Source organism: Arvicanthis niloticus, chromosome 8 (genome assembly GCF_011762505.2).
Source record: "Arvicanthis niloticus isolate mArvNil1 chromosome 8, mArvNil1.pat.X, whole genome shotgun sequence".
NCBI classification, from domain to species: Eukaryota; Metazoa; Chordata; class Mammalia; order Rodentia; family Muridae; genus Arvicanthis; species Arvicanthis niloticus.
This window is the reverse complement of record NC_047665.1, coordinates 429356-451585: the sequence shown is the minus strand read 5'-3', so window position 1 is coordinate 451585 and position 22230 is coordinate 429356. Positions and strand designations below refer to the sequence as shown.

The window sequence follows — 22230 nt, the reverse complement described above, 5'->3', positions numbered from 1 at the left end:
TGAAACACTACTTTTATGATTTTTTTAAAGTCTCTGATTTGTTCAAAATATGTTTCTACTTTATGAGAACTTGAAGTTCTGTCTGTGAACTGCCTCTGTCTTCTTTTGTCTATGAAATAGAAATTTTAAATATTCCACTATCACCCCACTTTTCCTTCTGCCGTCTCTTGGTATAGTAGAGGGCAGACACACAGTGGGTCTGTATTCCTGAATTTGGGATCTGTTACAGATGGTAATATTTGCTGTATAACTGCACCTCTTAAGCAGAGATGACAAAGTAAGCTTGGACATGAACTACTTCCAAATGTACTGTTCTCAGTTTGAGATACAAGGTTTATTTAGCAATACAATGAAAACACGGGGTGAGGAGATGGCTGGTGGATAAAGCATTTGCTACATAAGCTTGAAGGAACTAAATTAAGACTCCCGGCATTCACAAAAAGGAATGGTGGCCTGTTACAGGATATTTGATTACACTGAAAAGCCTGAGGCTGTGTTGTTTATTGGACAAACTTGTTTCTAGTTTTGGTGTGATTCAGCCTTAGCATATACCTTTAATTCATCTGGCTGGAATACAGACATGCCCTTAGTACCTACATTTATTCCAAAACAATGAAGGTGGTTAGTTTTTAGAATAAAGCACTAATGTTTGAAAGTGATGTCTAATTGAGTGACAGACAAAATGACAAATCAGAGAAAGATTTGATAGAATAAGATTACTCAACTCTCATAAGAACAGAGAGGAAAGAGGTGACTTAAGAGAGAGCAGTGCAGAGGAAGGGGAGCAGTTATACTGGTTTTACAGAGACAGATTACAAAGAGAAAACAAGCTAGACACAGATTAAGACAGAATGAGCCAAAGAATGAGAAAGATCAAGAAGATTAGAACAGATTGACAGAGTTAGTTTGAGGCTAAACAGAACAAAAAGTCAGAGAGACAGACAGAGACGGGAGGAGGGAAAGGAGGAGAAGGAGGGGAGAGGAAGGGGGGAGGAGAGGAGGGGGGGAATGTCAGGAACCGCTCTACCCCATGTTTGGGGGCCAAAATGTCGCAGCACGCTCTATCAATGTTGGAACCTGCACTGCCAAAAGCCTTGGGGGCTAAATTGTTAGAGCCTGCACTGCCCCAAGCTGCTCCAGTCCACGGGTTGGGGTTCAGCAAGAGAGAAAGTGAGGACGAACTTGAAGAATGAAGACCAGACAGAGTGTGATTTAATCCCATTTATTCTTCAGTCTCTCTTCTTCTCTCCAAGTCCCTAGTTCCAAGTTCTTTTCCAAGTGTCTAGTTACCTGTCTCAAGTCTCAAGTCTCAAGTCCTTTCTTCTGTCTGCCTCTCACGTTTTATATGTCTCACTTCTAAGTCACGCCTTTAAGTCACACCCTTAAACCATGCCTTTAAGTCTTGTCTCTAAATCACACCTTTATGTCATGCCTTTAAGTCTCACACACCCAAGGGAAGATCCTGGGTATCTAAAACAAGATGTTATCAGAGTGTGCTCAGCTGTTGTAGGCTATTGTAAACAAGTCTCTTGTCAGGGTGTATGGCTCAAGATGGCTGCAAGTATGATAGCCACCTTCTGTTGGCTCCCCACAGGAGAGGGAGAGGAGGAGGGGGAGAGAGAGGGGGAAAGGGGAGGGAAGGAGGAGGGAGAGAGGACGGTCAGATTGAATCAGTTATCTTGGAGAGGAGTTAGAGCCAGAACAGCTGAGTTGAACCAGCCAACCAGAGATCAGAAAGAACTAGGAAGGGATGGGTTTATTCAGTAGTAAGTCTCAGAGGCTGAAAAGATTCTAGGCCTAGACAAGATCATATGGAGGCTAGAAACTTCCAGGAGTCAGCCTAGGTTATTAGATAGAGGTAGTAAACCTTGGAGATGACAACTACATCAGGCAAATAAAAGATACAACTACAGTGGCATGTGTATTTAGCATTGAAGAACAGGTATCCCTTGAGCCCACTGGCAAGCCAGGGTAGCAATTAGTGAGCTCAAGGTTCAATAAGAAACCATGGCTCAATAAATAAAGTGGATAGTGACTGAGTAGGCCACCCCATGTCAAGTTTTGGCCTCTATATGAATGTATACACTTGTATACTTACACTCACATACATTCATACACACATGCAAAAGTACATAGATATTCTCCCCAAGCAAAGAAGTATAAAAGTGATACATAGTGTGTCCCTTTTCTCTTCTCTTCCACATGCTTATCCATCTCTGTGATCTGTTTATCCATCTATCTACCTACTTACATATATGTATCACCTATCTATGTCATTTACCTCTCTCTGTAAAAACTATCCCTTTTCTCAACCTCTCACTTCCCCTTCTCTCCCCATCACTCACACAGGCATTACAAATCTGCCTACTTCTTGCAGCAAATGAGGTGGAAGTTGTCTTTCTCCTACCCTTGGACACCTTCTGCTGTATTCTGTATCTTAAATATTCCTGTAGTGTTCACAGGTTAAGGCCTGGATCCCCAACTATTTACAATATTACTCCTTCTGGAAAGTAAGCACTCTTAGCCATGTGGTATCACACTTCCATTTATCATGTCTTCACAAGAGTGTGTTGTTCCCAGAATCTTCTCCCAGGCACCAAAGGTCGCCAAGTGTTTTTATGTAATTGTTTTCCTACAGATCTCCCCTTTCTTCTGGGTCTGTAGCTTTCCCTTTCTTCTTGCCTGGAATACATTCTGAGATCAGTGATTGTAGAATTAATTATTAATTAATAAATTCTGGTGTGAAGTTGCTACCCTCCTCTTATGTTCCTGAATGAAACACACACACACACACACACACACACACACACACACACACACACGTCTTTATATTTTAATATGCCTTAAGCAGCACAATAGCTGGAGAACTACCTAGCTTCTATGTTGCTAGAATCTAAGTCTTGCTGATGATCCTGAGTTACTACTTACTAATCTCTATATTCCACCTTGGCTGCTCCAGACCCATTTGTTTAGTTCTCTGGGTGGTGCTTTCTTGGCCCAGAGCCCAGGGTACCCACTCTTTCCTTCTCTACCTCAAAGCAGCCTCTGGGTCCCTCCTCTATACACACTCTCCTAAAGTATGGACAATCTCCTTCCTCTCCTTCCAATCCCAAGCCAGGGAATCTTAAAATCCTGCCTCTGTCTGTCCTCCCCAGCTATTTGCTGATGGTACCTTTATTTACCAATCAGAATTAACTAGGGACCAGTTCCCAGAAGCTAGTGTAGAGCCTCTCAACTTTGGGGAGGTCACATTAGCATTAAAATACAGGCCGTTACAAATGATAGAGGGATTGGGTTCATTCCAGTTATTTTTCCAAGATGATTTTAGAAATAGTCTGTTTAACAGCACCAAAACAGCAATTTCAATTACTTTGTGACCTACTCTTTCTGTTTATAATTAACATATAGCAAACTAAAAATCACACATCTCATGAATTATATATCCTGTTTTCTCAAGCTAAGTTTTACAACACTAAATTCTGCTTTTGTAAATTTCAATCTTTGCAGTTTGTTTTTGAAATACAGTTTCCACCTGTATTAGTCAGTGTTCTCTAGAATGAAAGAACTTATGGAATGAATCTCTTTCTATATGTAGAAAGAGGACTTATGGAGTGATTGTAGGCTATGGTCCAGCTAGTCTCACAATGCCTGCCTATGAATGAAAGGATCAAGAATCCAGTTGTTTTGTCTACAAGGCTGGATGTCTCAGCTAGTCTTCAGTATATGCCAGAATCCTGAAGAAATAGGCTGTAATACCAATGAGGGGATGTACTTGCTAGCAAGGTGAGAGCAAGCAGTCACAGAGCAAAGCATCCTTCTTTCACATCTTTATACGGAATTATACGTTGTATTTTCTTAAGTAAATTTTGCAATACTAAATTCTGCTTCTGTAGTTCAATTATCAGTTTGATTCTGAAATACGGTTTCCACCTGTATTGTCTTCTAGCAGGTGTAGCACAGATTAGAGGTGAATTTTCACAGCTCAAAAAAAAAAAAAAAAAACAAACAAACAAAAAAACAGGATGAAAGATGTGTCTTTCTGTTGATAGTTGGCATGGCCACAAGTCAGGCCAACTATCTGAGCTGCGGCAGCTCTGCTTAGCTCAGCTGCCATGTTCTGCAGCCAGAGGACATGTGTGCACCGTAGCTAGAAACAGCCAGCCAGAAACACCAGCCCTGCCACCCATGAGATGCCAGCATGGGAGATGGCTCTGCCAATCTTCCACGCTGTCTCTGCAAGGCTGGGCATTGCCTAGACCATCCCACCATCCATTCTGGCCCATTAAAAAATGAGACTCTAATGCTTAAAGATTAATCAAAGGCTTTATATGTTTGGTAATGCTCAATAACAATATGCACATACAAAGAAAGTTGTTTCCTAATTAGCTAACCTAAGTACAAGTTGTTACCGGAGACTGCTCTCCATACCTGCGAGGCTTTCCATGGCTCCTACATTTCTTGTCCCTCTCCCTCTCCTAGCTTCTCCTCTTCCTTTTTCCTCTCCTTACTCCTCCCACCTTAGCTACTCCTACATCTTTTTGTCTTCAAACTCCAGGTTAGAAATCAATCTTCCTACTTCAAATTAAGCAAAGAACTTTCAATTTTTGGTTTTATTTAATTCCAGATCTAATCAAGTTGACAGCCAAGAACAGCCATCACACCACCTATGTAAAATCCTGAGATGATGGAAGATGCTTGTGTTATGTCTTATGATTGCTCAGAACCTATTTCTAAATGTTTCTCTCTGATGTTTGAGAATAGTTAGATGGTTACATTTACATGAAACTGTTACTTAAATAGTTGCAAAAAATTCAGAATTCTGTGATTCTTAGATCCCAGATTTTATGAGTGGGGCTTTTGAGATTGATGGATTTTATAACTTTTTCCCTTATGCTTATGTCTCCCACTGGCTCCTCCTACCACAGTAAGCCTATGAGACTGTTACTGTTCTTATCAGTTTATAGATTAGCAAACATGCTCAAAAGGACTCCTCAGAGCTGGATTCTTCTATGGTTTTGTCTCCAAATCAAAAATTTCCCTTTCAGTTTAGCCTACTCAGAGCACAATTGTCAGCCCATGAGGAATCAGGTCCACTCCCAGAGCTGTATAACCTCAGAGAACATTACTAACTACCTCAAAATAAGATTGAGTGAGATCCTTTTAGTTGTACACAGTGTGATTTTCCCCTTCTATAAGCTCCCAGAAACCAAGCTGCTGTCAATTTGTGTGTCTATGTGTACATGTATGCACATATGTATAAGTATGTGTGTTTATGTGTGTCTGTGTGCACATGTACAATGCATGTGTGTCTGTGCACGTGATATATGTGTGTGCATGTGATGTAATATATATATATGATACACATGGCACACTATGATCTGGCTGATGTGTCCACTTGTCTCCACTTCCCTCACATTGGTATTACAAGTATACAATACAGGCTCAATTTTTTTTTGGTTTTAAACATGTTTTAAACATGTTCTGGGTATCAAATTCTAGTCTCATTCTTGTAGGGCAAGCACTTTACTGACTAAGCTATCTTTCCATCCCAGGGGAACAGTCAGTTTTGGTTTTCATAAACAAGGTTTAAATGAACATCCTGGTAAATAAAGGACAGGATTACACTTGGTTATCTCTGTTTCAGATAGGTTCCTAATAACAGTTTTTCTAATTTGTAACTTTTCTTACCTATACATGAGGATAACTTTTAAGCACTCATTCAAGCAATGACTGATGAGGATATACTACGTGTTTTTTCTTTAGGTCTACAGAAGCATATCAGGTTGCTATAATAAAGATATAATTAAAATTCATTTAATAATTGTAATATTTTTCTTTAACTGGATTTTTGTAAGATTTAGAGAGATTTGAAGATAGAATTTAAATCAATATATCTCTATCACCACCACTACCATCATCATCACCATCATCACCACCACCACCACCACAAGCATCACTCTCAGCAGTAGCAACAGCATAGGCTGTGTTCATTGGGTTCATTCCATGAGCTTCCTTAAGGCTTTTGCTCACAGATGGCCATCATTTAAGTTGTCATGACAACCAAGACTACCCTAACCTATAGTCAATTGAAACATAAGATTGATTATGAAGTGGGCTGGAGAGATGGCTCAGATGTTAAAGGCTAGGCTCCTAACCAAAAAATATAAGATTGATTACAAAGCTTATATAAAAGTAATGGTTTTGACTATTTCTCCTCTATATTATTTTATAGATTTAAGATTTGAGGTTTTATGAGAAAATTACATGATTTTAGCAGAGATATTTTTCTATATTTTATCACAAAGTTTAGTAACACAAATTTTAGCACTGTACATGTATTTTTATGATATGTTTAACCACAGATAAAAGATTCATCTAAAAATACATTTTAGTCTAGCATATTTTACAACTGGCTTCCCCAATTCTATAAGAAAAAAAAACAAAATCAACTTTCTATTTGACACTTGAAAAAATATAATTGGATATATGCTGAAATAATAACCTTTAAAAATATGTCCCCCACCCCCATATCTTGTATCTCATATACCTTCACCAGCAGGCTTACTGCCTGAAGTCTGCAGGACTTTTCAAGCTCATAGTATCTTGTATTAAAGTTTAAATATACTTTTGGAGGAATTGTTATCAGTCAGTGTCTTTTTCATTAATTGTATCAAAATAGTTGTGAAATCAGAATGCTGTAAGGCATCATTCAATTAGGAGAGCTAATAAACAGGACAGGCCTTATAAATTTTATACTTCATCTGAGAACAACTCAACAAGTCGAAGTAGAAGAAATATGCAGACCAACAAATAGGTAAATAACAAAGAAAACTGTAAATGACTCATTTTTGCCCCAGTCTAGTCCTGTGTGAAAACAGAAGCACATCAGTGCCAAGTGGTTTATGAGATGAGTGTTTGTAAGAGCTACGTGGCTTCCAGTAGATCATTCTTTCCTATAAGTATGTTTGAGAAAATAGTCTTCAGCAATAAAAAAAATCCTGAGCAAGTTAAAACAATAAATGTACCACACTGAAATGTAAAGGACATTTTACTGATTTATAATTGCATTCCCCTCGTGCATCCTGTTCCACTCCTTACAAGATGAGCCTTTGGGAAGTGTGGTTTGTGGTTATATATAATTGGTCTTCTCCAAACTTCTGCATGAGCTTGCTTAAGAATTTTATGGCTGCTTATGTAGTGACTCCAAATAAAAACAATAAAAACAGTGATTTTTTTCTTCAACTATAAACAATGCAAGTGTAGCTGAAGTTGTGAAGTATATAATCTTCCTTTTAGTGTTTTTTTTTGCAGATTTTGAGTTTTATAATCACTTAAGAAATTTTTATGCATATTTTGTGGCATGTTGTTTTTATTGTCACTGAAATAACAAAAATAAATCCTCTTAAATTTTAAGTGCAAAATACAATACTGCTAACTATAAGCAGTGTTGTCCAGCAGTTCTCTACAACTTGTTCATCTTATATAACTGAAGTTGTATACCTAAAAAGACAAGTGTGGTGAAGAAGTGGAGGAAAGGAAAACCTTGTGACTTATTGGTGTGAAATGTACCTTATGAAATGGTGTAACTCCTTAGAAGTTGATAATGGAATACCTAGTTTCTGTGTTCAATTCCATTGAAACTTCTTAGAGAATTTGCTAGGAAGAAATCCGAGAGGAAAAAAGACAGAGACGTTGTCTTTCTTTTTTATTCTTTTCCTGCCATCTTTCTACCTTGCCTCATTCTAAGAGGCTCTGGGGAAGACATCTTGACCACAGGCACACTGATGCCTCTCTTTGGGGAGCAGTGTTGATGTTCCCTTTGTCTCCATTTTGAAAATGAAGACAGTAACATTCTAGACAATGGTTCCTTGGAAGATTAAAAAGAGAACTACTGTGTTATTAAGAAACAAAAAACAACCCACATTTCTAGGTATATACACATACTTAAAATAATTGGATTCTAAAGGTCTGTCTCCTTTCTTCTCATGTTTATAGCAGCATTACTCACAACTGCCAAAGTGAGGAAATGATATTCATCTCTATCAACATAAATGAAAAGTGAAAAAGCTATGACAGAAGGTTTTAAATCACAGGCTGCATCAATCTAACAAATTTTAATTTTCACAAGGCATTATCAGCTAAGTCTCATAATTTGAAAATGTAATTGAACACAGGCTAGTGAGTAATGTCTTTAAACCCTGTCTTTGTGGTCTTAGACTTTTTCTATTGCTGTCTTTCAGATCCTCAGTGTGATGAGCACATGGGCCCCACATAACCTGTTCTCTCTAATTCCTGACTTCTAAATTAGACTCAACAGAAGAACCACTTTAAGAACTTTGTAGCTTCAGGGCAGCCATGGAATAGACTAAATGCACTGGCAAACCTTTCATGTTTCTATTGTCCAGTAAGCTGGATGTCCACGCACATACCAGGCGGTGCCCTGTGAGCACATACATTGGAAATGTCCATGAATCAGCCTGTAATAAACTTTCACTGAATGCTGGGGATTTCTCTCATCCTGAGAAGCTGAGCATCTAGGTTCATTGTGATCTATATGTGATTCTCTTAAAGTCATAAGGAGGCAGTTTTGGGGGCATTATAGGGAAAAGAGTTGTAACTCAGAAGATCTAAACATGTTCAGGACATATCACAAGTCAGCTATGTTTCAAGTCACTTGATATTCTAAATTGTTTCTATCTCCATTGTCAAAATGGAGACAAAAGGAACATTCTTTAGGGCTCTTAAAGGAAAAGTATCAGTGTGCTTGTGGTCAAAATACCTTCTTCAGAGCCTCTTAGAATGAAGCAAGGTAGAAAGACAGCAGGAATAAAAATAAAAAAGAAAGGCAATATCTCTGTCTTATTTTCTCTCAGATTTCATGTTAGCAAATTCTCTAAGGAATTTCAATGGGATTGAATACAGAAACTAGGTATTCCGTAACCAATATACCTAGAGATACCATAGAAACCACAGCAAAATGTAAGTCTTAACACATCATTTATTTTTTTCTTTAATTGCATAGCAATTGTACTTTGAAATTATACTAAACTCTCCCAGAGTTAAATGTTTTTTCTCATGGGAAAGAAAATTTAAATAGAAAAATATAGTAATAAACAATATTTGAAGAACATATGTTAAGTCTGACTGTACACAATTTAGAAAAGTAAGATTTTTTTTTAAGACAAGGTATTTCTATGTAACTCAGAGTGGTTACAAATTCACAAACCTCCTATCTCAGTCTCCTAAGTGCTAGAATTACAGACATCCCACACACCATATGCTTTCCTTGTCTTTTGTTTCATTATACAGAACTAGGGGTTGATATCAAGTCCTTGCATGCATGAAATAGGTGCTCTAACACTGAAGTTTACCACTAGCTACATTTTACTTCATATTTTAATATGGGATCTCAATGATTTGTTCAGGCTAACCTTGAAGTAGCTTTGTAGCCCATACCAGTCTTTTTTTTTTTTTTTTTTTTTTTTTTTTTTTTTTTTTTTTTTTTTTTTTTTTTTTTGGTTTTTCGAGACAGGGTTTCTCTGTGTAGTCCTGGCTGTCCTGGAACTCACTCTGTAGACCAGGCTGGCCTCGAACTCATAAATCCGCCTGCCTCTGCCTCCCAAGTGCTGGGATTAAAGGCGTGCGCCACCACCGCCCGGCGCCCATACCAGTCTTAAATTTGTGTTCCTCATAGTTCAACCTCCCAAGTGGCTAGGGTTACATGCCTGTATCCCTGGGCAACTATCACTCCAAAAAGTTGCCTCTTCATTCTATCCAGGTCAAACAAGCATTGGCTTCATGTTCCTTTATTTCCATATTTGTAGATCTAATATTTGGATCTAATTGCAATCCTCCCCCAACATTATATCTGTTTCTCAGAGAGCTTGTTACAAGAAGTCATTTATTCTTCCTTGTATTACTTGTGTAATAAGTACTTGGGAGGGAGAGTTGAGAAGCAGATGATTGGAAAAAATAAAAATACAAGTTTCTACCATATCCTTAAATACTGAGTAACAAAACAAAACAAAACAAAATACTGAGTAACATTTTATTCAAGCTATGAGGTGTTAGAAATAATGCAACAGTGTGCCAGTCAAGAAAATCAAGACTGTGACAGTCATCCAGTCAGAGAGCCAAGATTTCTAATATATATTGTCTTACTGACCAGTTATATGAAGCAACTTGAATGCTTTCAACCACTAAGACTGTGAACAAGTAAATAATATCATACTCCTAAAATTTTCATCAGAGTGCCTGATACTCGATAAAAGTTGAGCAATATTGTGTGTCAGACACCGTAGTTCAAGATGTTTAAATTCAGCCCATTTACTCTTTATCTAATTTATTATGGCTCATAGTAATCATGAGGCCCTGGGCCTCTAAGACAGAAGAGAGGGATCATAATGATCCTCTGTTGGGAGCCGACTTTAGCAGAAAGCGGCTAGATCAACTTTGCAGCCATCTGGAACCATATACCCTGACGAAAGATTTGGTTTTCAATAGCCTACAACAGCTGAAGCACACTCTGATATCCCACATATTTTGTGTTGCTGTTTACTGCCCCCAGCTGCAAGGTGCACGTGGTAGTCACGCCTGCAAGGCATGCAGTTCACGTGCTGTCCACGTGCTATCTACGCCATACATGCTTATAAGGCGCACGTGCTATCCAAGCCTGCAAGGCATTGCGGTACACGTGCTGTCCACGCTATAGAAGCCTGTAAGGCTTACGTCATATCAACACCTACAAGGCACGTGGCAAAAGCCTATAAATAGCTCAGAATTCCCTTCAATAAACGAGACTTGATCAGAATCTCTGTCTTGTCTCCATTCTTCGCGTCTCTTCCCCTTTATCCCCACTCTCTCTCTCGCTAGACCCTGACCCTCGGACCGGAACGGGCAGTACGGGCTGCAACAGTCCTCTTTCTTGATTCTTGTCTTCAGTAGTAAGTTGCCCCACACTCTACTCCTGGAGATCATTTTGAAATCTAAATGGTATTATGGTGGGACTGAAAAGTGGGGCTTTAAAGAGATTACTAAGTCATTATCAGGGAGAAATGTGTATCCTGTTGTACTTCATTAGGGTACATTCCAGGGTAGGCTGTTATAAAGCAATGTTGCCATGTAGGTTTTTGCCTCTTTTGTACACACCTATGGGCTCTCTCTCTCTCTCTCTCTCTCTCTCTCTCTCTCTCTCTCTTTTTTTTTTTTTTGATGAAAAGAGCTTTATGAGCACCAACCAGAAGTTGTGCAGATATCAGAACCATGATCTTGGACCCTCCAGCCTTCAGAGTCATGAGCCAAAATAATACATGTCATATATATATATATATATGTATATATATAATCTATATCTATATAGCTATCTCTACCTCTATATTATCTTTATCTATCTCTCTCTAATCTATTTCATCTATATCTATAAAGATATATATGATATAGATATAATAACAGTATTCTTTATAACTCACTCAGCCACAGAAAAGCTATTATGCAACAGAAAATGTACTATAATAGTCAGCTTTTTTCTCTAGGGTCCACTTCATTTTTTATTCATGTGTCTCTTGTTTTTTCTAATCCATGCCTCTTCCTGAAGCATTTAGATTTCCAGAATGAGTATCATTATTTGCTGTGTCTTTACTTTTTATTACTTCATTTTCTTTCCTAAACCCACTACAATCAGGCATCTTTCTATTGTCATCAACTAACAAAATCACCTGTAACTTACATGTCACTTCTGTCTATAGATATGTTTTGTTTCATTTTGATAGTGATCCTAAAAGTTATGTGGTCTAGTAATATCTACACTATTCAAGAATGTCAAACAACCAGACTGAGTTCACAGGTCAAACAGATCCAATGTTTGAATTCATCTGACCTGAAAATGGAATTCATACACATGCAACTCTCTCTCTCTCTCTCTCTCTCTCTCTCTCTCTCTCTCTCTCTCTCTCTCTCTCACACACACACACACACACACACACACAGACAGAGTTTTTCTGTGTAGTGCTGGCTGCCCTGGAACTTACTTTATAGACTAGGCTGGCCTTGAACTTACAGAGATCTGCCTCTCAAGTGATAGGATTAAAGGCATGTGCCACCGTTCTTGTTGTATCTTCTCATTTACTTGCTCTGTGTATTGAGGCTAAAATTCTTTCCTACTTGATTTGACATTCCTAGCATTCCAAGTAGGTGTTGACAGGAAAAGTAGTAGAAACCCATTAAAGAACATAGCTTGTCTGCTGAGGTAGTAGGTAGGTTGGTGCTTCTCACTGGTGTTTGTCTTCTAGCACATTAGTTGGAGTATCTGAACCAAACATTTCTACTGTGCCACAACACATGGATTCTGGCTAGTAAAGAGCAACTGGGAGAAAGAAGTGAGAGAAAACATAAGAAACAATGGAATGAGAGAAGGGAGGGAAATGGAGAGGAATGACTACTCATGCTAAACCCTGCAAGTATGTCAAGAAGGAGTTCCTTGACGGAAAACATGGTCCCATGGTAACCCTAGCAACTAGAGTTTCAAGCATGATTGCAGCAGATATCACATGAAGGACTAGGTAAGTAATAAACAGATTAGATTCCTGAGAGCAAATTCAGATGTACCTAGAACTTCCCCAATCTGACCACAGCACACATGAATAGTTTTCTTTCAGAAAAATAAAAGTTCATAGTGTATTTTGTCTCAGATTTTGAATAATGTAACTTGGAGAAAGATGTCATAAGACTAAGATTCTGATTGAAAAATATGATATATATATATACATACATACATATATATGTATATGTATGTATACATATACATATATATATGTAATAGTCCATGTAGAAATATGGATTCAAGTATTTGTATACAGAAAGATAATGTGATGTAATAAGAGCTCATTGTACTATTACAGGGTGCTTTATTGGGAATTGTCATCTCTGACATCTAAGCACTTTGCATATCAGTTTCCTTAATTAACTAATTAGGGAAGTGACTCTGAATAAAGGGTGGAAAGCCACTACTAATGGAAATTTATTGACCATTTTAGTTTTTATTATTCTGGAAGGAAAGTGTGGGAAATATATGGCCAGAGCAATTTTGTGTTAGATTCTTGAACAGTTTGTAGGAATCATTGCAAACTTTCTTACAAAGTAAGCATAAGCCTTTCCTAAAAGTGAATTTACTTTTCTTCTTAGTCACAAGTTTGGCTAATGAAGCTTTTGCAGAGTTGAGTACAATAGCTCCTTGGGGAATCTCTTCCCACTGCTCAAGTGATTCCTTTTTTTTTTTTTTTTATATCTTAAAAAGAATGACATTTTAGAATGTTCCAGGCTCTGAAAGAAAGACAAGCCATCTGAATTGAATGACTAATCAAGACATTAAGTAATACAAAATAAGAGTTAGAGTTCAAATCACAAACATATTTTTAGTTTTAGATTGCAGGACAAAACTAATTTCTTTTTTACATTGTTCCTGATTGATGGATGAAGTTCTGAAGCCCAAAGGTGATGTCTCTAAGTTCTACCTTTTATTTTCACGTTACAGCTTCAGAAGTGATGGCTTATCACTAGAATGTTTCTCAAAGGATGCTATTCTCCTGCACCCAACATTTACTGCATAAGGACATTTATAAAATACAATGTTTTCTGGGACAGGGTCTCATTATGTAGCCCAGACTGGCCTCTAATTCTTAAGCTTTCTGCTTCATTTTCTGGAGTGCTAGGATTACATGTACATACCACCAGGAGGAATACTATTTTAATTCGAGAAAGAAAATGTATTTGGCCATTCTGGTTGATATATGCCATTGATGTAGAACAGATGGATCTCTGTGAGTTCAAAGCTACCCTGGTCTATGTAATGAGTTCTAGGGAAACCAAGGATGAATAGTGAAATCCTGTGTCTAAAACAAATGTATGTATTTCCCAGGCTGTGCCCCCAGAGCCCCTTTGCTTGCCCCTCACTCTGAGGCCTGCTGTCAATTTTGACAGAGTATTGCTCTCTGATCAGTACTACCATTTCAGTTCAAGTAAATCCAGCTTTCTTCTTTTACAGATTTCTGTGAGCCCTTAATTCAATTTTCTGGGTAGGATGTTAAGAACTTGAAAACACCTGGTCTAGATTCTGACCACCTGTAATGCCAGAGTCCCTCAGACACCAACTCATTCTGTAATTGGGACAATTAGAAACACTTGTTTGTTTCTAAATTTTATTTTGTGCATTTTTTGCCTTTATTGTTATTATCTGGCTAGAATACTGGTATCTTGTAGGTAATTGTGGCTGGAGAATCGTAGAGTTCCTCACGCCAGGCTGTGGGTAGTTGGCTGGGAATGCTCTGGGTTCCTCCAGGAGGAAGTTAGGCCCAGCTGCTGTGGCTCACTAAAGGCATCTCCACGGCTCCTCACAGCGAGGTCCCAATGACACACGAGAAAGTCCATGGGTTTTTACAGGCTTTAATATCATGGCAGATGGTGGATGGGCCTGGATGCACCCCCTGAGGTTGGTAAAGGGCTCCTACAAGCATAGCGGAGGAGATAAACATAAGGACATGTACAGGTATGGTTGGGTCATACCTAGCAAGAGCCATATCTTTTAGGGCTGAATTGACAGAATTTAGGGCTTGGACTGCTTCTGGGGACAATGTTCTTGGGGAGGAGGGACTTTTATCTCCTTTCAGGAGGTTAAAGAAGGGTTGAAGGGTGCTTGTGGGAAGGTGGAGCCAGGGTCAAAGCCAATTGAGATTGCCCAAAATGCTCTGGAGGGAGGCAAGAGTTAATTTTTGAGGGAAAGAAAGGGTGGGTTTGAATGGGTGTATTGATAAGGGAGATCTCTGTTCCTAAAAATGCAATGGGGAGGAAAAGTTGGATTTTGTGAGGGGCTATTTTGAATCCTAGGGCAGATAGGGAAGGTATTAGCTGGTCCTTAAGTTGGGAGGGCAAGGTAGAAGCATCTCCCCATACCAAGATGTCATCCATGTAATGATAGATGTTGAGTCCTTTGTCTAAATAGGGTTTTAGTGCAGTGGCTACAGCCTCCTGACAAATGGTAGGACTGTTAGCCATTCCCTGGGGAAGAAAGGTCCATTCATATCGTGAGGCTGGGCCAGAATTGTTAATGGGGGGCACTGAGAGTGCAAAGTGGTCACAGTTCAGGGGGTGGAGAGGGAAAAAAGCAACCCTTTATGTCTATTGTTAATAGGGGAACATTGGCAGGAATGGCTGAGATGTGGGGTAACCCTCTTTGTGAGGAGCCCCAGATTTGCATGGTTTTGTTAATTGCCCTCAAATCTTGCAATAGTCTCCACCCCCTGAGCTCTTTTTTATAGCAAACACAGGGGTGTTCCATGGACTGTGGGAGGGGTGGATGTGTTGTAGAGACAGCTGCTCCTCTACAGGTTCTCTGAGGGCTCTAAGCTTCTCCCTTGATAGAGGCCACTGTGGGACCCAGATGGCTTCGTCAGAGAGCCAATCAAGGCAGGGAGTACTAAATTTAACAGTGACCCCTAGAACTGGGGGTGATTTGGGGGTGATTTTGAGTCTCCTTGGGTACTATTTTCTTCATAAGTAATACTCTCTATCTTAATGTGGTCTCTTTCTGACTGGGTGGTAAGAAATACATCTAAGGCTTGTAAGATATCTCTCCCTAAAAGATTGGTGGCTACTTGAGCCACCAGGGGATGTATGAGGCCTGTAGCCCCGTCTGGGTCTTCCCATCTATAGGCCTGTTTGGTATGAATGTGGGAGAGATACCCCCTATGCGTAGGAGCTGGGGCCCAGGGGTCAACTGCCAGTTCTGTGGGACCTCTTGCTGTCTTAAAATCGTCTGATCTGCTCCAGTATCAATAAGACACTTGAATAGTTTATCATCTATTTTAATGGTTAACTTTGGGTAGGAGCCTTCTGAGATGCTGGACACCCATAAGGCTTCTACAAGAGTAGTTGTCTCTCTTACTGTCGGGGCTGAGGGTTGCCCCATTTGAAGTTTAAAGGCTCTAGTCATTTACCATCTTTATCATATCGAGTGCTCTCACCCTGTCCCCAGCCAGGAGATCATCGTGGGACACCCTCCAGAACAAGGGATCTACAGTATCTGTCTCTTAAATTTTTTGTAAGAATTTAAATGGAAAAAATGTGAAGAAAGCACATAAGAACCATGTCTGGTTTCTCCAAGCACTCTAGACATACTGATGCCATACTTACATTTTGCAATTTTTCTTTAAATCATTTTTTTAAAAACTTGAACCTTATGCTAAGTAATAGTACCCATGATATCATAGGTGAATCATAGGTGAATGAACATTCTATTTTCTTGTAAAATACTTTAAAGAATACCTAATTATAAGAGTCGGGGAAAATAATTTTATACTGGTATAGCTTAAAGTTCTGTCCTTGGCAACAGAGCACCTGGAAGTGTTTTAGTGTGTTCCAGTTTGATTGGTGGAGCAGTATATCACTGTTGCTTTCATTTCTTTTCTTCAGTTTGTCAGCAGTGTAGAATATCATTTCATACATTTATGAGCAGCCTACTTCATGTGGACCCAGCAGAAATTTTCACCTTTTCACACTGTTTTTCATCTTTGTCTATCAGTGAACAAAGGGTGTGTGATAGGTCTGAAAATTAACTGTCACACATATCAGAATTCTGCTTTCTAGATTGCTACATTCTGGTGGCATTTGTTTCAACCAATCTAACTTATTACCAACCTCACTGTGATCTGGGTTTTGTGTTTTGTGTACACTTACCCACCCAGTGCAATCTGACATATGCAAATATTCTTCCTAGATCATCAAGTGCTGTTTCTGAGGACATTTTACTTTAGAATGTTTAACTACAGGAAATGCATTTTGATAGAATGAGAGAAGAACCCAGCATTTGTTTTTTTTTTCTAGATGGCTGTCCAGTTATCTCAACATTATTTATTGGCTAGCTCATTTTACTATTTTTTAAAAAAATATATCATTTGTACTTGGTATATCAGCATATGTTTTCTCCTCTGCTGATCCTTTTATTGATATATCTAGCATCCACAAGGAGTGCTTTTAGGTTGCATGAAATGGTCCTCTTTTGAAAAATTTCTTTCAACATCATTCTCAGAATTGCTTTACCTGCATGCCATTCATACATTTAAGCATGCCGTGTGCCAGTTTTTTTTTTTTTAATCTTTCTAGACACTTAATTTCCCTTTACACTTCTTTGACATTTGGTTGTTAAGGCATGCACTAATTTTCAAGTGTATTGATTTCAAGAAAGATATTTGATAGGATTTCAGACTTCTTAAATTTACTGTTTTATTTTACACAGTGACACATATGATCTATTTTAGAGAGTGTTCTTTGTGTTTATGTGACACTGTATTTATGTTTTGCTGCTGTAACCCAGAATGTTCTTTATATAATAGCCCTGTCCATTGGAATAAAAATGTGATTTATGTTTGATTTTCTCCATTGTTAATTTATCTGGATGAGATATCTGTTGCTGAGAGAGGGGTATTAAGAACCTCATAATATTGATTAGAGTCTCACTGCCCTTCCCTTTGGTTTATTAGCATTAAGTGCTTTATGTTTTGATCATACTTTATAAGCTCTTGATAAATTGTCTCTTTATCATACAATAATGCTGTTCTTTGTCTTGTAATTGTTTTTTTTTTACCTCAAGTGTATTTTTTCTCATATAAATGCAGTTAAGCCTTCTCTCAGTTGTTTCCCACTTGCGTGGAATATCTTTATTCTGTTTTTTCACTTTCAGTTTGTTTAGTTAACGGCAAAGTGAGTCTCTTTGTGCTGACACTATTCCTGGGAAAATATGAACAAATATGTATTCACTCCAGATAGGGAAGTAAAGCTAGACCAAAGTGAGAAAACCTCCAAGTCCAATTTACTGAATCAATGACATTTATTTGGTTCACTCACAGGAGGAGCAGAATGACCCAAAGCTATATCACCAAAACCCACCCCAGAAGAGGTGACAGCTCACAGAAACAGGAAACCTGGAGAACACTGCATAATACATCAACAGATTGTAGAGTTCTTTTTTAAGATAGCTCAGTTGATCTGTACCTTGTCTAGGCAGCTCAGCTTTCCTCAGAGCATCTCTGAGCAGTCTTTTAAAAATAATTAATTTTAATTTATTATTTTATTTACTTACATGACAATTGTTCCCCCACCCCATATCTTTTTGCAGAATTTTCCCCTCATTTCCCCACCCCTTTCTCTCTGAGAGGGTCCCTCCTCAGATATCCCCCCCTCCCTGGGGCATCAAGTTTCTACAGGATTAGGAGCATCCTCTCCCACTGAGGCCAGAGAAAGCAGTCCTCTGCTAAGTATGTGTCAGGGACTTAGACCAGCCTGTGTATGCTTGTTGGTTTGTGGCTTAGTCTCTGGGAGCTCCCAAGGATCCAGGTTAGTTGACACTGTTGGTCTTTCTATGGTATGGTATGGTTTCTATCCCTTTGGGATGGATGGGGACACCAACCTACCTTCAAAATCTTTAGCTCAGCAGTCTGTACAGCTTATATAGACTTGGTGAGAAAGAATTCTACCATATCTGGTCAGTTTCAGGGACTTCCTAAAACCTTTTAGTTGTTTACTTCCTGAGTTTAAGGAGCATCTCTGAAGGATGGAATATTTTCCCCTCCCACTTAGAACATCTCTTTTCTAATAAACTGAGTCTTAAACTTTAGCTTCTCTCCAAAATAGAAGGTTTTAATCTTTTAGGAAACTTCTATATAACACCTATAGGCAGCATATTGTTTTGTGGTTGTTATTCATGTATTTAGTTTTATAGATCTATTCAACTGGTCATTGTCTTATTACATAACTTAATACATTTAAATTTAGGGTAATTACTGATAGGTAAGGATTTACTGTGGTAATTTTAATGGCTTTCTGTTTGTTCTCTAGATCCTTTGCTCTTTTGTTGCTGATCTCTTCATGATGAGGATCTTTTCTCTAGTACTCATTTTTGATTTATTACATTTTATCCTTTACATAACTACTTTACAGTTATACTTTGTGGCCACTAGAAGACTTATAGAAACTTTCTTCACTTTTAAGTGGATTTTGAGGCTGATAGTGACTTAATTTTAGTCATATAATAAACTTTATCATTTTTACTCCCTCATTTCCACCTTTTAGTTTTATCTACTCATAATTAAAATGAATGTCCAGGTAGAAGAACTTCTATAAGCAATTTATTATTTATGCATCAATAAGAAGACTAGAGAAGTGCCAAAATCATTTTTTTCTCATTTTGAAAAAGGAAGCAATAATAGGTAGAAGGGACATATTATATCAATATTACTAATCTGTAACCATCATAGGCACACAGAAAATATTCCTGAACTATTTTACTTGTTAGCTCTTTGCTGTCTCAAATGTTCCTTCACACTCAATTTCCTTGTTTACAGGGTACTCTCCTTATGTATCTTTATGCCATTTTCTTTCTGTGTGTCCAAATATACTCACATGGTGAAGACACCAATAACCGTGAGTAAGGGCCAATTCTACTGGCCCCATTTTAACTTGTCACCTACTTAAAGCCCCAATTTCCCAATAAAAAGTCACAAATCTGAGGTACTGCAAGTTATGAATTCAGCATATCTGGTTAGGAGGACTGCTATTCTACCCATGGTGAAGATGTATGGATAAGAGACACTGCCAAGACACACAGGGATCTTGCATCCGAAGTGTAGGTCATCATTCAAATGATGAGAGACATGCTCTTACAGGGGATGAGACTGAGTTATATCTGCTGCTTCTACAATAAGAACCTTACCCTTTTCATTATTTCCTCACCAGCATATAACCTTCTAGAGTCAAAGGATAAAAAGCAAATGATGTTGTCATTGGGCAGCAGAGTAGATGGCTTCCTGTTGAACTGTGGAACTGAACAACAGAATCATTCATGATCTTACTGTCACCCATACGTTCTTTGATATGGAAGAAAAAATTCAAATTACAAATGCTATGCAGAGTTTATAAGATTCTTTTTCAGCATCATTCTTATGAGGAAATTGTTTCTAACATTTTCAATGTCATCAATCAATGTAAAGTGAGACTGAAACCACTTTTGAGTATTTCCAAACACAATTTAATATACATGTTGTCAAAAATGAAACACATTTAAAATATTCACAAACTTTTAAAAAGTGAGTCCTTAAAGGGACTCAAGCATAGAATCAAAACCAGAACTAATGCCACTACTCTGCATATTCTAGCTGATCTTGCTGAGATCAGTAGACCATAGATCATCGTAGATCATAGAGTTTCAATGCAATGTGAAAGTTAGTAAAGAACACATCATCCTCCAGGTTTAAAGCACATTTTCTGAACTTGTCATACATAAACTGTTCATTTATTAAATTCTAAATTTTCAGCGTCATTTAGAAAAATAAGATTAAATGATAAGCTAGAAAAGAATGTATTCAGTATACTAAAGTAAAGTAACACAGAGCCAATGATGGCTTTGTTAACAAAAGAAAAGGAACTATATGTGTCTTATATTATTTTTGAACTTCCATCCATCTTGTATGTCTACATCTTCTGCTTTTGAACTCTTACCCCCAAAATATCTTTCCTCAGATTAACATTCTAATTTAGTTATTACATAGTTCATACATGGGTCAAAACACCACACTTTTCTCCATGAATATGTGCAATGATTACATACCAGCTGAAAACACTGCTTTGCTGACAGTGTGCAGCAACATATAGCAATTATTATCACTATTATTATCAAACATACCGAGATGCTTTCTTCTTGATGATACTGCTTCCAGTTCCTTCCACCATCACTGAACATCAGGAGGTAGCTGGTCACCCAGTCAGAACTCCCGTATCCCCCCTGGGTGGCCACAGCAGTGACCTCCATTCGTTCTCCAAGGTCAATCTGCAGCCACTGATACTTATTTGACACAAGTGGTGTCCATCCACCAGCTCCTTTTTGGAACAAAAAAAAGTAGAGAAAATATAAGATGAGGAAATTACTAAAGATATATATGATGGGGGGGGGGTTGAAAACTATAAACTGTAATACATAGTAAATTTAAGGTACTTACAGATTCACATTAAAACAACAGCCAGAAGAATTACATGCAAATAAATGGGCTCTGCATTTTTTTTGTAGTTGCCTAGGTGACATATGACACCCAGGGGTACAGCTCTTCCCAGAGTGTAGAAAGTGCTTGGTGTGACATAGGTGATTAATTAATCACTTCTGTCATGTCTGGGGACCGGTGTGTTCAGTTGTCCACATGTAGGTCCAGGTCTTACCCTTTGCCAAGACAAGAGACTAAAAAGCTACAGCAGGAAATATGGTGTTGAACATAATATAGACAAAGTATTTATACATCCAAGAGACATTTAGAAGAACCATCTAAGCATATGAGATGGGTGGTTTTCCTGTGAGAAACCATAAGTTAGATTTCTAGCACTGCAAACAGTTAAAATTGAAAAGAGAGGAAAGATTTATAACACCCATTGTGACACATACACTTCAGTGTCTAAGTGAGATTGTACTGAGACGACATTGGCTTCTCTCACGTTTTATGTCTTTTGATGAACAGGACAGGTGAATTTTTAAGAGCTCTTATTTTCCTAAAGACTGGTCTGGGGACTGTGAAGGGACGCCAAGCTCTGCCACTGTTTTATTCTTACATGATCACATTTTGCCTGCTGTTTTTTCCACTTTTAAACTTCAGAGCTCCAAGGAAACAATAGGGTTCTTTCATGTGTGTTATAATTTAAAGCAAGGGAAGAAAGAAAAATGGAAACTACAAATCTTAGATCATTTGCTGAGAGTGTTAACAAATGTTTTAATACACATTACTTTCCCCACCAAAGGCATTCAATAGTTTGGCCTTATCATACCTGTTTTAGTAATGGAAACAAATAACTGACTTACATACATTTACAAAATATTATTTCAAATATCTGCCCCTCTTTATTTTCTTACCCTATACAAGGATGTGTTTTTTTTAAATTTTTTATTGGATATTTTATTTACACTTCAGATGCCATCCCCTTTCCCCATTCCCCCCCTTAGAAAATCCCTATCCCATGCCCCCTTTTCCTTTTTTGCATTTATACATTTTTTTAAAAATGTTAATCAAAGGCTTTATAAGTTTGGTAATGCTCAATCAGAGGTGTAACCCACTACCCAATTTAGACATATCAACTATCTTTGACTGGTGGAGATATGTGAACATCTGCCTCCCTGTCTCCCCCCCTTTCTCTCTCTCATCACCTAGC

General features: G+C 38.1%; 1 protein-coding gene across 1 annotated transcript in view; it reads right to left on the bottom strand.

The window, feature by feature from the left end:
* Nucleotides 1–22230, bottom strand: part of LOC117713937 (contactin-associated protein-like 3) — a 149104-nt gene that overhangs the window by 91250 nt on the left and 35624 nt on the right. The window contains exon 3 of the mRNA XM_034510488.2: nucleotides 20726–20919. Coding sequence (XP_034366379.1) covers nucleotides 20726–20919 — 194 coding nt within the window. The remainder of the gene's footprint in view (nucleotides 1–20725; nucleotides 20920–22230) is intronic.